Source organism: Sclerotinia sclerotiorum, genomic scaffold, assembly GCF_000146945.2.
Source record: "Sclerotinia sclerotiorum 1980 UF-70 scaffold_2 genomic scaffold, whole genome shotgun sequence".
Taxonomy (NCBI): domain Eukaryota; kingdom Fungi; phylum Ascomycota; class Leotiomycetes; order Helotiales; family Sclerotiniaceae; genus Sclerotinia; species Sclerotinia sclerotiorum.
In genome coordinates this window covers 1,681,356-1,696,610 of record NW_001820834.1, presented here as the reverse complement: position 1 = coordinate 1,696,610, position 15,255 = coordinate 1,681,356, and the positions used below count along the sequence as shown (strand labels likewise).

The 15,255-nt window shown below is 44.5% G+C and overlaps 1 protein-coding gene across 1 annotated transcript; it reads right to left on the bottom strand.

Moving 5' to 3' along the window:
• Nucleotides 1–285: 285 nt before the first annotated feature.
• Nucleotides 286–12,055, bottom strand: SS1G_01727 (hypothetical protein; the record flags this gene model as incomplete). The annotated part of the gene is made up of 4 exons (XM_001597483.1): nucleotides 286–972; nucleotides 1,027–11,700; nucleotides 11,754–11,911; nucleotides 12,001–12,055. The coding sequence occupies 4 exons, from the start codon at nucleotides 12,053–12,055 to the stop codon at nucleotides 286–288; spliced, it is 11,574 nt and encodes a 3,857-aa protein (XP_001597533.1).
• Nucleotides 12,056–15,255: the final 3,200 nt, after the last annotated feature.

Below are 15,255 nucleotides of genomic sequence, written 5' to 3'. Positions count from 1 at the left end.
AGCAAAATTTCAAACACACCCCGATGATCATATCATGCTAGCCTAAGTTGAAAACATACTGCGTTCACCTTTAAGTCTCCTTTTAACTTGCCAACGTCTCCCAAATTCAAACGCCGGTATTAAATCACCCATAAGTCCAGCCTCCGACTCCCCTCAAGCCCACTAACCAAGCAAGCTTTTATTCCTACACACCAGCCAATTACGCCTAAAATCTTAAGAAATACATAGAGATTCCTCCTCCCCTCTCCCATTCATGTCCACGTCTAAATAACCGAGGCTCTGCGATCATAGATATGGCATCCACAAAGCATCGCATTGCGCAAGGTTCATAGGATTGACTGCCTTAGCAATCAAATCAATCACAGTTTGGTTGGCAGGTAGCGCACCCTCCGGTGATTTAGCTATGCTCAATGCCCTCTTTACTATCATATCGCTATTTGTTTGAACAGACTGCCTCAACTCTGTATCTTTTATAGCTTTATGGCTGCTCGTGTGCCAAAATATCATCTCGTCACGAACAAAAAGACAAAGTTGTTGTTCGAGTTCGAACTCGGGTTCACTGAGGCATCGTGCAATAGCCATGATAGCACAGCTGTAAATACCCTCAGTAGCCAAAGGTCCCATAAGAGTCTGAATATTAGGCGTAAGACGGAATGGTACAGGCTCAGGGTTGTGGAAAATTGCTTTGCCTGCTGCCATACAAGACATCAATTCAGACCCCCAAATATTTCCTGTGGCACGCGAGATTGAAATCTTGTGAGGATAACGATTATGCATATGTAGGATATACGTCATGAAGGTTAGAGCTGCATATTGATAAGAGAATTGTCTCCGGAACAACCAAAATTCGGAGAATGATGGGTAAGTTTTTGTGAAATATTCAAGAACAATACTTGGCCCAACATGTTTTTCTTGAATAGCAGCGAATGTCTCGAGTCTAGCAGTGGCAGACTGTTCAGGAGTCTTATTTTGCTGGCAAAAATCAGTCACAAATATTTCCAAAATGCCGTCTTCCTTCAAACTTACTTTATTCTCAAACAATAGTTTTTGTTTCTCCATGTTGAACACAATAGGTGCGTCTTTAGCAATTTCATTTCGCCTACAGTGATCATCATAGACACCCTGCAATGAAACGTAGGTTGGATCGTCTTGCACCATCCGGATGTGTGGTGCAAGAGGGATCATCAATGGTAAATGGAAGTTCAGATTACGTCTTCTGCTCTCCTTTCGTTTGCTCAAAGTACCATTGAAATGCCTGAACAACTGCAAAATGCGCTCTTCTCGCCTACAATGTCGTGCTGCAGGGTGCTGTATAGCAAATGGATGCAAGCTTCCATCATGGCCACGGATTCTAATTCGACGATGGCAGACCCCAATTGTACGCACAAGATCCACATCAGGCATGAATCGTTCAATGCGAATGAAATCCTGGTTTTTGTCTTTGTGGAGAAGGTACTGCCCAGGGACTTCTATCTCGTCAAGCTTTTGGAAACGGAAATCGATAAGGTAAGAGTTATAACCCTCGAGCGGCACTGTCAAGGTGCGACGATCTAGCTTCTCTTCAAACTTGTCTCTCCATGTCCTAAGCTTGTGAATGTATTCGAACATTGTAGGTTTATGCTTCACGAAATCTTGCTCAAATGACGTCCTAATGTGAGGGGGTAGGATAGTCTCCGCAAAGCGAGTGATATTTGCTTCCGTCGCTGGCGGTAGTTTGTTGTCCTTAGCATAAGACGATGGCGTACGACTAACATAAGAAAGTCCATCATTGAGTAAGGCTACTATCAATCTGTATGCATCTTCATCGGGTGGACATTTGAAGTTCTTTTGAATGGAATCAACCATAGCTTCCATAGAAAGTGCTAATAATGGGAAAGCTGTTTTCAGAGCTCCCAACAATTCTTCCGTGTACTCCCAAGGGGGTTTCTTCTGAGATCCCTGAGATGGTGCAACATCTTGTGAACCATTTGCCGTGCCATTGGTAGGAGCTCCATTGACAGGAGCGCCGTTTGTGTTGGTGATATTTCCGTTCGTTTCTCCGGGCTCTGTCTTAATTGCAGGAACACCTTCGGCACCTGCGGTACCAGGACGTGATGCCGACGCATTTTCAGGCCTTGTGCCGTTGGTATTTTCGGCCTTGATGTTAGAGATACCGCCCAATGCCTGGCCTTGGGCTTGAGTCTGGGCTCTGGCTTTCTTAGCTTCTTTCATATCCTGTTGCTTCTTGATAGCAAGCATGTCTTCGCGGTTTGTTCTGAGCTGGAAGAACAAAGCCTGAGGGTAAGATTTTGCAATTTTAGACAAAATAAGATGTGCCTTGGCTGCCTCTTTGTGTCCCAAGCCCGTGAGAAGCTGAGGGATGAATGTGATCCAATACCAGACCGGTGTTTCTCCCTTATACTCATCAAATTGTGCTGAAAGCGTACCTTCAGCATCATCGAGGCTCAACAGCCAGAGAATCCTCGTGAGCAGTTTCCTAGACTTCGCATTCTTAAACAAACCTGCTGCTTCTAAATAGCAACTCAAGGCATTCCTGGCAAATGTGTAGTCATTTGGATTCGCTTTGAAGAGCCGATCGTTGAAGTAACCCCACTCAGCCCAAGCCTTGGGGAGCTTGATCTCGAAAAACAAGGCCATTCCATAAGCTTCAGATGCTTCATCACGTAGACCAAGCTTTTCCTGGAACATGCCTTTCAAGGTGTAAAACTCAGCCTTTTGATTAGGGCCAAAGTAATTGAGATTGGTGTTATTAATAACGTCTAGTCCATTATTGAGTTCGTTGGGATTCTGGTAATGACATTTTGCTTGCTCTCGAAGCTTGAGAAAAGCCTCCTGGATCTCGATGTTTGGTAACGTATAAATCCGACTAAGTTGGCTAATGCAAACCTCGGGTAGGTTATGCTTGCGGGCTACATGTGCAAATCTATTGATTATCCAGGCAGTTTCATGGTAGCCTCTATAGGCAAAGGACGCACCATTAGCGTTAGGCGGTTGCTGAGGGATGAGATTCAAGTATGTTGAATTAATTAGAGCAAAGATATGCTGTCTCCACGTGACAAGATCCTGCCAAGCCGTGATGTCATCCCAGACATTTGGCAGTCGATCACGCCAGGTTCCCAACAAAAGCTTCAGTTCACCTGACTTGACATCTAAATTAGCACTAGTAGTTTGTGATAGACTTTGACATATAACGCTGGCATCGTGAAGTTCCACAAGCTGTTGGAAATTTTGAAGCAGTGGGATGTGAGCGTTCGTAATACGCTTCGGTAATTGGTGCCATTTGCGGATAGAAAGCTGGATGGCTTCGTCGCAGACTTTGCTGAATTCAGCCTGCGTTTCAGTCTTCTTGTGGAGCTTGAGCAAAGACATAAAAGCCTGGAAGAAAGTTCTTCTTGGCGTCGGCGCATCCATGACACCTTTGATGATGTTATCCAGCTGCTCACGATGTTCAGGCTCTTGCCAAATCTCAAATTGCCTCCAAGCGCACTCAAGAAGCAAGTCCTGGAAATTCTCATGCTTCGCGAAATCTTGAAGAACTTCCCATTGTTGGAGTTTTTGGGCACAAAGAACCCAATGGTCTTCCCACAGCATATACTCTCCCTGTGAAAAAGGAAGCGCGCCTGTTCGTGCTTTGATTTGAGCATGTTCGTACATAGTCTGAGCTTTGTCCCACATTCCGTTCTGTTCGTACGACAGTGCGGCATTGGTTTCGACGTACGCACAGCGGCGCCGCCAAGTCCCGTAGAAAAGGTCATCCTCCTGAAGCCCTGAATACAGTTCTACAAGAGCATCAAGATTGCTTTCACGAACCAAATCACTGTTAATCTCTGGTTTTATAGCAGCATTCTCAAGTTGCACGAGGGCTGTGTACCAAACGTCGTAAGTCTTTGCCAGGAACTTGACTACATGCGGTGGTAATTTACACTCGGGCCACGCTTTAGCTGCGCCTTCCAGGAGAGATTGTACCACATTTGGTCGCTTATCAATTTGGCGTGAGTGATATTCTCTTGTGAGTAGAGTTACCATGCCTCGTTCCAGATCACTTCGTTCATCTTTTGGCGTAGCATTCCAATATATTGGGAATAAAGCTACCCAAATCTCATGCGCCATGTTTGGATCGAGGTGTTGAAGTTGGCTGAGTGGTTCAATGATATCTCGTGCTTTCACATCCCCAAGCTCCGCGACGAATCTTCTGTGGGATGCCATGAGACTGTCGAATCTGTTATCTTGTGGCAAAGTAGGAGTCCGATTGTCTTTGGCATAAGTCTCATAAAGCACTGAAGCGGGCATCACCTTGAAGTCGTCCGAATGCAAGTGGATGGAATGGTTCGCATCGACAGCACCTAGAAGCAATTGAGAGGCTTGCGCCAACCAGTAAGATTCTGCCAGAGGGTCCCAGTTCTGGCCAATGATGACATAGTTGAGCCTTGTACTTGCTGTCTTGGACTGACTTCTGTCAAATATGGCCATAAATCGACTTCGCATATCTACATCTTGTGCTCTTGTGCCGATCAAGAAAGCATGCTCCATACGAACTGTCAGCTCTGTACGCGTGATTTTTGGATCTTCGTAGATGCGAATAACGAGTTCTAAGAACTTCATTAACAGGGTCTGGTCCGTGCGCTGCTCAAAACTCAACATTTTGTGCAAGACCGCCGTCTTCTCTTTCAGGGTGGGCCAAGAGCCTTCTGACTTGAACACCCAGGCTTCAACCATCTCTAGAATTTTCAGACACAAAGGATTACTCAAAGACTTCTCAACTAAAGTTGCGAGGACACTCAAAAATGGACGACGGCTGTCGCCGAGAGTATCCATACGTAAGGATATCACGTCGATGGCTTTGAGCATGAGCCCGGTTTGAATCTCCAGATCGTATTGGGACATAAGACCAACAGGTTCAACCTCGCCAGGTCGCATTGCGGCAGGGATAGCACCTTGACCCGTGAGCGCAGTGTAATGACCTACATGCTCACGTGCCAATTTCTGCTGCAGAGCTTTCATGACTTGGGGAATATGTTGATCCATTTCCGATGCTTTTCTCTGCGCTAAAGTCCAAAGGATATTGAGACCAGATATGTAGTTATTGGCCGAAAGCATTTCCGTAGCTGTAGCAGATAGGTAGGTTATAATCTCAGAGGTTGAGGCCTCCGGTTCGCACTCTGCGTCTGCATCTTCCATTGGGGTATCATCAGGGACTGCCTCTAAGATACGTTTGAGCAAAGGACTTAATTTCCGTCCATCATCAATTTTCTCATCACCAGCGTGCATGCAATCTTGAACCTCAGGGTTGTCAGATTTCAGAGCCTTCTCTAGGATGTGTTGAAGTTCTGGCACTTTTTCGAGAATCCATTTTGTAGGCTTTACATTGATAACAATCCGAACGATTTGCAGTGTATTGATGATGTTAGTGATAAATTTATCGTCCGGCTTATCCTTATCGGGGCGCTCGCTCAAGAGAGCAGCCGTTGCTTTGTCGCTTGCTAGGACTTGCTCTGTAACGTTCGGGAAAAGGTCGATGTCAAGGTCACCCCAGTACTGAGGCTGTAGAAGATTCCAAAGTAAAGACATAGATTTCTTGCAAACTTCGACAGAAGGTGGTGGCTGTGCTGGTCCATGAGACGTCGTTGTATCTCGGCCCCGAGCAGATGGTAGGGGATATCGTTCATTGAGCGACGCAATGAATTCAACGAGATACTTAATCATCTTTGCACGCATCACGGCGGGTATCTGGTACTCTGGTTTATCATTTGTCGAAGTGGTTCCAGGTCTGGATGGTGATGGAGACGAAGTTTGAGGGTCATTGAGACTGTCAAGTTTTCTTTTCTTTGTGTTCGGGGATTCGGATAAAGGCCTTTCTGAAGAAGTTGCTTTCCCTTCGACGCGTCGCTCTTCCCAATGCCATATCAATGACATCAGATGTAGGGATAGCTTCTTGCTCTCGTTAGATGGGTTTGTTTGCGGTGGTGCGATTTTGCGCAAGGAGCCGATGATGAGATTGATGAACTTATCGCGGGACTCGTAAAAGAGATCTGCATGTTTTACAAGGAAGTTGAAAATGCTAGTCATCTGTTGCACATTCTGACCTTCCTCCGCAAGTATGCGACGTGGAGCAGCGGCCCAGACGGGATTACGATCTCCAGGTACAGCATTGCAACGTTTGGGAAGAACAGGAGCTATTAATTCTAGTGCTTGGGTGACCAAAGCCCGTCCTTCATTTTGATTTGTTTTTAGAAGGGAAAAGTAAACTTGCTGGACGATCTTGGCGGGGGTTTCGTAATGTGCAATAAAGTACCCAATAACGACGTACGCAGCGTGCTTGTTGATCACGTCCTCGAGTCTGATGTAGCCCCAACCGAACTTGATGATGTCTTTTCTGGCTTCTTGAAGGATAGAATGATTGTACTTGACGAGCATGGCTGTCAATTGCAATAGTTCCATTCGCGTATGGTCAATTCCTGGCTGCGTGAGGTCATCACTGGGATCTGGCAAACCAACCTTCCAAACTTTGGTATGTATCGATTCAATAATCGTTCGATCTATAAGTCGGGAGCTCTTGGCTGATGATGGCTGCTGAAAGTTGCGCATAATATCCATAGCTATGATTGGATTGACGAGATTGTGCAGGAGGAAAGTCTTGTTTTTCTGCGTCGCAGCCTTGCTGACGTATATTTCCAGACACCGGAGGACAATAGCTTTACGGTAATCGATCGACTCGCTGCACACTATAAACTTGTAGATGAAATCGAAGATTGGCTGGTTAGGTTTAAAATCTTCAGCTGTTATGGACTCAATTAGATTGAAGAATGAATCCAGATCACGAGGATTATATTCCAGGAATTTCGTGAAGATGATCATGAGTTGCTGTCCTGCTTGCTCTGCTGCCAGCCGGAGGTTTTGTGGAAGAGTGTTAGTGCGTAGGTGCTGTTCGAGGTTCTTGCCGACAAGCCTAAACCACATCAAGTTCTCCTTTTTATCCATCCAAAGTTCGGTCCCCTTGAAACTACAAATGGAGTGCATGACATTGATAGCATTGATGACGGCAGCATATCGAGTCTCCCGGTTTTCTGCACCCATATCTCCGCAGCTCTTTATCAAAGAATCTATGCTGCGAACCACGACTGCACGTAAAGGTGCACTGTCCGGATGGCTTAAAACTTGAGCCAAGAACCTCCCATACTTTTGGTCCTCGATCTTGCTGAGAAGCATGGCCCACACTTCTTTGGGATACCTATTGATGTATTTATACAGTGGGTCTCTGAAGGGGCTATACCGTGTCCTACGAAGCTTTTCCTCCAACTCTAAGACGGCATCTATGAGCCTCTCCTTGAATTGCTCGGCTGCAGGAGGCAGAAGATGGAAAATGTTAAATACAGCTGCAATGATTTTCATTTGCTCATTTTGCTCGACAAGAGTGAATGATATACGTTGGAAAGCGTTTGGGTCTGCGAGAACTCTGATGTGTTCCAGCAGGCGGGAACCAATCTCAACCTTGAAGTATGTGGTCAGAAGCTGAAGCAATCGTGCCAAGCCGTCGAGGCCGTGCGTAGTTAAACGTTTAGGGTCTTGAAGATTAGCCAAAACTGGTCGAAGGCCGTTCTGAAGGAGGTCCTTGGGAAGCTTGTTTGAATGAGACAAGACAACTCTCAATGCATCATTGGCAGCTTCAATAGTGGCCTTGGAATTAGAATAGAGGCATTTGAAGAACACACTGACAATCCTGGTTCGGGTGGGGTTGGCTGGGCCTTTTTGAAAATCATCGAATCCCATGGCAGTTGTCAAAGTTTTTATACAGGAGACTCTGAGAGTGACTATGTGCTCATGCGTTCGATGCTCGGTGGGTTTTGGCGCCAGCGATTCGTCTGGTGCATCAGCTAACGCTAGGCACTCCATGAGCAGCCTGTTCAAGGTGTCGTCAAACGCGAGGAAATCGTTCTTCAGGCTCATATAATAGTTGACAGCGTCGATGTATCCAATTTGGGTGGCAAATGGCAAAGCCCTCAGAGGTTTATTGTAGATTGGAGCCAAGATTCGATCTTGTTGGTGGGCAAGAAGCTCGTATACTTCAACATCAATTTCTTTCGCAATAATCTCGAGGGATTTCCTCGCGGTCTCACGGACATGGCCATTCATGTGGTAGACCTCCGCATTAAAAAGGTTGCATAGCTGAAGTAGCTTAGATGGTCGTGAAGGCTGTCCAGGTTGTGACGAAGGTTGAAGATCAGCTTTAGAGGATTTGCCGGCGCATCGCTTCAAGAGGAGTTCTAATGTATCCTGTGCAGCAATTCGAGTCTTTGCTGGTAAATCCGGCGGCATGTCTTTGATAACATGCATGAGGGCTTTAGTGTACTCAACTTGCTTTTCCAGCATCCAGCTATCACTGAGATCAAATTTGGTTAGCATAAGGTTAATACCCAAACTACCACCAGTTTTAGTGAACCATTCTTCCTGGTAACAGCTGTGACAGAAGACGCTACTCAAGTGACTGAAAAATGACAATCTGTAAATAAAGCGATTGGACCCAAAGATGGTCGCTGTCGAATCATAAACTTCTTGGGCGGCGGTCTTGGCGGCATCACGCACAGCAGGTAGATCAGAAGCGAGAGACTCGACGATGGCGTCTGCCAAAACCTTACTATCAATGCAAGGAGGACCTTCTCCTGCGTTGACATCGAACGGTTTCATTCTCACTTTCATTTCTCCTAATGATCTAGCAACTTCGATAATCGTAATATGTTTACAGACGTTAGACAGTAGAGTAGTAGCTTCTGATGAAAATTCAGGAAGGGACACCGCAAAGATGCAAGCCTTTAGGAGTTTTTTCAGCATGGTATCTTGTTGCATCTTCTTAGCTTCAGATCGGTCCCTGACAGGTGTCTCAAATAGCGATAAATCTGCATCTGCTTTCTTTGAGAGAAGATCTTGTGCTTGCAGCCTCACGAGACGGGGAAATTCGTCTGGAAGGTTGTCTGCACCCAATCGTAACTTGAGCTGGGATTTTACCAGGGCAAGAGCCTGCTTTTTGTAGTAAGGATCCGATTTCTTGGCAGCGGCGCCTTTGGGGACTTCCATCAGCTTCCCAATGGCAAGGTCGATTCCTATCTCGACCGGAAAAGGCCTCTCCCTCTTGGAGCCGACCAACTTCAAGTCAAAGGTCGTTATATCATCCGCAAACTGCTGGAAATTGAGATTGGGGGCACCAGTCATAAATCTTCTGTTGCGACCTCCCAATTTTCCAAGTATACGCATGGTAGTATGTGCATGGAAATGACTGTAAGGATTTGGTCGAAGATGGTCAAATAAAGCGGTCATCAGTTCATCGATGACCGGTGCCATTATTGGATCCAAGTAGTCTGCAGTCAAATTGTCCACGCATAATTCCAACGTTCTCAATCCTTGACCGACGAGATCAGAACCTGCGCGTAGAGCCACCACAAGAGGTCGCATCAAATAGCTGAGATGAGGAAGAAGGTTACTCAATCGTGCCGGCACTGTTAAACAAAGTTCTACGTAAAGGTCACGATCTGCGGGTTTGCGCGCGGCCATAAGTAGATTGTTGAGGACTTCTAATAGCATCTCTAAAAGAGGGAGGATTTGCTTGTAAAGGTGTTCGAACTTTCCCCCTCCAATACTTCTGAACAGTGATCTCAGTAGTAGAAAGTAGTTCAAAGGTTCCTCGGCGGTCGTCGAAAGTTCGATCGACTTTGTAACAATGTTAACGACGTGCGGCAATAGAACTTGCTCATTTTGGTTCGAGAAAAGAGTCACAGCCATAAAAGCTAGCTTGAACAATCGAAGAAGAATGGATGACTTCTTGACATCGGCCGTGCCAACTTGATCAATTCGGTCCATAAGGAATCGCAATAGCATTCCAGCAAAGCTGGGCGAAGTTGCCTCGCTAGCAAGGAAGAATTGAGGGACATGGAGGAGAGCAGTATGCTCAAAGATCATTTCGTAGAGCTTCGGGATTTCTTCATGAAATACTTCGTGAAAGGTGGCGGGGTCTATACAGTGGAAGACTGTGGCAAAAGTTTCTAGAAGATCCTTCTCCTCCTTGCTGCTGGATACCATATAATGATTTGCCATAAATTCAACAGGTGATGAGTACTGCGATTCTGTCGCGGGTTTCTCTATCTCGTAATATCGAAACACGTAGGCTCCTTCTCGGAAAAGTTTTATGATAACCTGAACTTCTTCGGCGGAAAAACCATGTGACACTTCTGCCCAGTGCGGAGGGGCATTCGATAGTTCAATTGGTGAACCACCATTACAGGCTTTCAATTGGTAAAATGTGTTCTTCAGGCCATTCATGAGGTTTTTGAACAAGAATTTGTTGTCAGCCACTGGATCTGCGCCCCTATCGCGAGGATTCGAAGTCTTGATAGGCATAGCTGAGAAGATGTCAATCTCGTCCCAATCCGGCGGGTTGTCCTTGTCTGCTAGGTAATTCTCAGGTGCAGAATCGAGGGTCTGCTGAGAATAATGCTTCGAGAGCTTGACTGCATTGGAATACTGGCGATTCATTGCTGCGAACTTATCTCCAATAGCATTAAGTATCATTATCAGGTAGTGACGAGCATCTGTCTTGCTAGGCATTTTCGCAATACACTCGGCCATATTGAGTAACAACTTTGCGCTCATCGTCTGAAAGCTCGTGCCGGGAAAACTATCTTGTAGGTTTCTGGTGTATACCTCAACGGTTTTCCGGATCTGACCAGGTTCCAAAGCGTCTCGGACATGATGAATCAGATCGGCCAACATGCTGTAAGCCAGAGGTCGCATGCCTTCATACACAGTCAACCCATCTCCAATGAGTGTTCTTTCATCAAGAAGTTGGTCTATCACTCTGAGGAATATCTTTCTAAAGTTGAAGTTAATTATATGTCTGATCGCCACCAGTAGCTCTTTTCGAGCTCCCGATTTCTCTCGAGGGCAGTCCTTCAACAGCCTTACAACTATGTCCGGTAGGGTGGGAAGAAAATCCGTAAGCTGTTGTGAGTAGACTCTTAACAGATAAGCTAGAAAACTCATAGTCTTTACCTGCGCTGTAATAAATTCACCAAAGGCCGCTCGATTCTTAATATCCGGACTGATACCTGTGAATATTGTACCTCTTTTCGCTGCTTCCGCATGCGCTTGCTCCTGTGGTTTAGCTTGGAGTAAAAGTACGCTTTTGATGAGCGGGATAAATAATTTGACATTTTGAGGCACGGAATTGCGATAGACCTGGAATATCGATACCACAATAATGGGACATTCAGCAAGGACTTTAAAAGATTGCATACCCTTCAGTAGCTTCCGTGTCTGCTGTTGTGGATCTTGGCCAATATCTGTGACAGAGGCAATGGGCGAGCCAGGCCGAGGAGAATTCTGAAATGTCTGCGAACTTCCAGGTGTAGAAGGGACACCAGTCTGGTTAGACCCAGTGGCAGAATTGTCTAGTTGATCATGGACAACCGAGTCCATCTGATCAAACAGTTCTTGGATGAGACCGAGGAACGTCTGTACTCTGTCTTGCAGAACCTTGGTCTGACTTCGCATAAGATCCATGATTGTCTTCACACATAGCGTAGCATTCTCCTCATTATCTATCCTGACTAAACTTATCAAGAGATCCACCACCTCCGCCGCATAAGGCTCGAATGCTTCCGGGGGGTTCATTGGTAGACGATGAAGTATCTCCAGGACGCAACATCGAAGTTTCTAAAATTCCCGTGTAAGCATTCTGCCACCAATCTCGTTACTTCGTTGCCTACCTGATCCAAAGAAGTGCTAATGAATACAGGAGGTCCCTTCAAGCAATTTATGAAAATTGGTATGAGCTTTCTTAGAAATGTTGAGTACATGGGGCCGGTGATGTAATGATCGAGGCCATCGCGCAACTGAACGGCAACATCTACCTTGAGCTTGAGATCTGTCGCATTCGAGTTAGCATAAAGTTTTTGAACTATTTTATGGCAAGTATTTGGCATCGAGATAAAGTCACGCGATTGAGAGGCATACCAGTATCTGCAGAGCCCAACCTCTGAGCGAGGACGTCTATGTTATTAGAAGCCATGGCTGCAACAGCAGCGGAATTCGCATTGGCGCAAGCCTTTTGCGAGTATCACTTCATGCGGCGCAAGAAAATAACGATTACAATAGGTTATACCGTCAGGCACGAAAAGAACTGGTAGCTACGTGCAAACAGAATTGGTGTGCGTGCCCAAGTATTTCGCGACTTAAACTGGAGGCTTCCGAGAAAAGATGGTAAAGTACAGAGAAGTTGTGGAAACTATTAAATTGATTATTTGACCAGTAGTTCAGAAAAAGTGAGAGATTCGAATTATATTAAGTCTCGAAATGAAAGGTCCGTCGTGATGTCGTAAAAAGCTAAAAACGTTCTTCTTCTTGATTGAATTTGGTCCTGACAATTAATTCTATGCTTTCTGATAGACAAGGCTTAACTTTTTGGATGGATGGGGGATTGAAAAGACTCCGAACGCTTATATAAGCTAAGCTAATTAGTCAGCGGTGATCATTATTGGTGGATACTAGCTAGCACTATATGGAGTATGGTTAGCCTTATGAGGGAAGCAAAGGGTGCTGAGTCGCGTAGGTTAGTCTTTCAATGTGCAGAACAATCGCAAGAGAGAGAGAAAGTTCTGGTATATAGAATAATGACTCTCTTATCACCGCAATACTAGCTAATGTGGATTAGAAATTGACGTTTGCATGATAATTACTTGATATAATAAAGTTATTATCAGTATAGAATACCTTTCTCCTCACTGAACATTCTCGTTTACCTCCACAACATTGCTCGAATAGCCCACCATAGATCAAACTCGTTGATGATCATGGAACATCTTCAGTGTGCCCTTTCCACTATGGTGCATTGCTCGGTGGACAATTGATGATGGAATCTTTGCGGTTTGAAGTCAAAGGACTATTGATGCAGAATTTGGGCTATGATTTGATCTTTGTAAACATTGCTTCAGGAGTCCGAAAGCCTTGCCAAATTATTGCAGGCTGAAGCTGAGGCAGATTTCGATGCCAGAGAAATTTCAGTGACATTTCTCCACCGGGACATCGTTTCAAATCAAAGGCAACATGATAAGAAGTGAAAAATAGCTAGCTCCCTTGTCGCTACAAGAGGTCCAATACTGCTGTCTTCTCTAGATTTATGTAAGAGTGAAATGATATTTATACAAAGATGGAGGAAGTTGTCGGTAGCTCCCTTTGCTATTGACTTTGTCACCCTTGCAATCCTCGGTAGTGCGCTATTGCAGAACTGCTATATACTCTTTTTAGTGAAGTAAGTGGTACTGTACTTCCTGTAGCTTTTATACTAGGAAAGTTTTTCTCTCAAAACAACTACAGGAGCATTCGTACGGCCTACTGTCGTTACCAACAATGAGGGAGACTAGCAATTTCGCGGATCGTTTTTACATTATATGAGGCTTTGGCTAGTGCAAATCATAATCAAAAGTCCGCTCATGTGGAACCACAGTGCTATCTTCCTAAATTTGACAATGTTAGTTATTCTGAATCACCTTTGCTACTGGGACTAGTTTAAGTCCTCAAACAACGTGGCGCTATTACTGTGTCTTCTGTAAAGAACAGCCCTGACCCCAATTCTACCAAAAAGCTTAATGCTCATCCAACAAGGGATATAGGGTGGTCAGCTTGAATCGCCTACTACTAGCGCATCTCCGCCCGAAAGAGTCTTGCCGCAATGCATCATGACCCATCAAGTACCTTCAGTGTCTACAGATGCCTTCAAGTACGATCACTATATCGCAGTATGGATACTGTTCACTATCCTGAAATTGCCTGCTCACTATTTTCATATCTTAACATCCGGAAGTATTTCGACCTCGAAACATTCATAGATTAAGTCAATCCCTCAATATTGCAACATGTAAGACTAATGGGTGCACGTAGCTACGCTTTCCTTAACTCTACATACCACTGTTTCCACTGCCTCCAACCTTGTGTGGGGTCTCATATTATCATCTAGTCAATTTCACAAAGGGGGCATTAAAACCAATTGTAAGATGCTAATCCTGCGATGACAACTGTTGCTTTTCTCGCCAAGTCCCTTTACATAAAGTCTCACATGTAAAAACACTTGCGCCTAGCTAGTATTGATGATCTGCTGCTTCAAGTAGAAATATCGAGTCTACTTTATGACGATTGCTAGTCGAGAGAATGAGATCAAGACCAGAAGCATCCAGACTTCAACAATTTTTCAAGTTGACCCAAAGGAAACCATCTCAAATAATCCCCGTGCAAGATGCTGTTGAGTATATGGTGGAGAATAATAATTGCGTGATGAGGATACTTTTTGAACAATATCAAGCATACCACAAAACTATGTCCAGGATTTTCCTGGGCTATCGAGAGAAACATCGGATGCAATCATATGAGGTGTGAGTGTATCAGTCAATCATTCAATCTCTTCCTTATTTTTCACTCTCTAACAAATGCGGGTATTTGGGTTTAAAGTGTCGACATACTTTATGGTCAAGTGTTCAAAGGCAATAGCATTGCCGTCCAGTGCGAAAATGTTGTAAGATCTTACATCATTTCATTTCCTGGGTACTTTCATCTCATATTACTTGCTATGTAGAGTAAATCCAACGTTTACTTATACCATCAACTACCTAGTATCAATACTCTTTTTTTTAAATCGTTCAGAACTACAATACGTTCCTGCGTCTTGGAAATACTTTTCATGGGTGTACCTGCCTTTATCATATATCACATCGGATGGTTTCTAGCGGGGTCTATCATTTTGTTTTTATTCACCACTTCATTCACCACATATATATATTTGCAATTAAAAAGATAACATTCACAATTAAAGGTTTCATTTGCCATCTAATAATGCCAAGTGGATTTACCAGATACCATTGTCTTAACAATCCGGAGCTTTTGATTGGTCGCCCTACAAGGGCAGTCCTGTGGATGAAGTTCACAAAACACCTTGTTGGCTATTTTAGAGCACAAGCAAATTTCTATGGATTATCTTCATAACAGTTTTTAAAGGCTTGAATACTGTTCCATCTTCTTTCGAAGTTTACAGTGTACAACTATCGAACTCCAGGGCTTGGAAAGACATTAGCCAAAGATTAATGGCCCAAAACACTTTACGGTAATGTATTCTTACAACATCTCACAACCATCACGTTCGATCCCAATATGTTCCTGTTGCCCTTTCTATTGAGTATATGGATAATAATATACTTTCACCCACAGATGTGCACTTTCCCA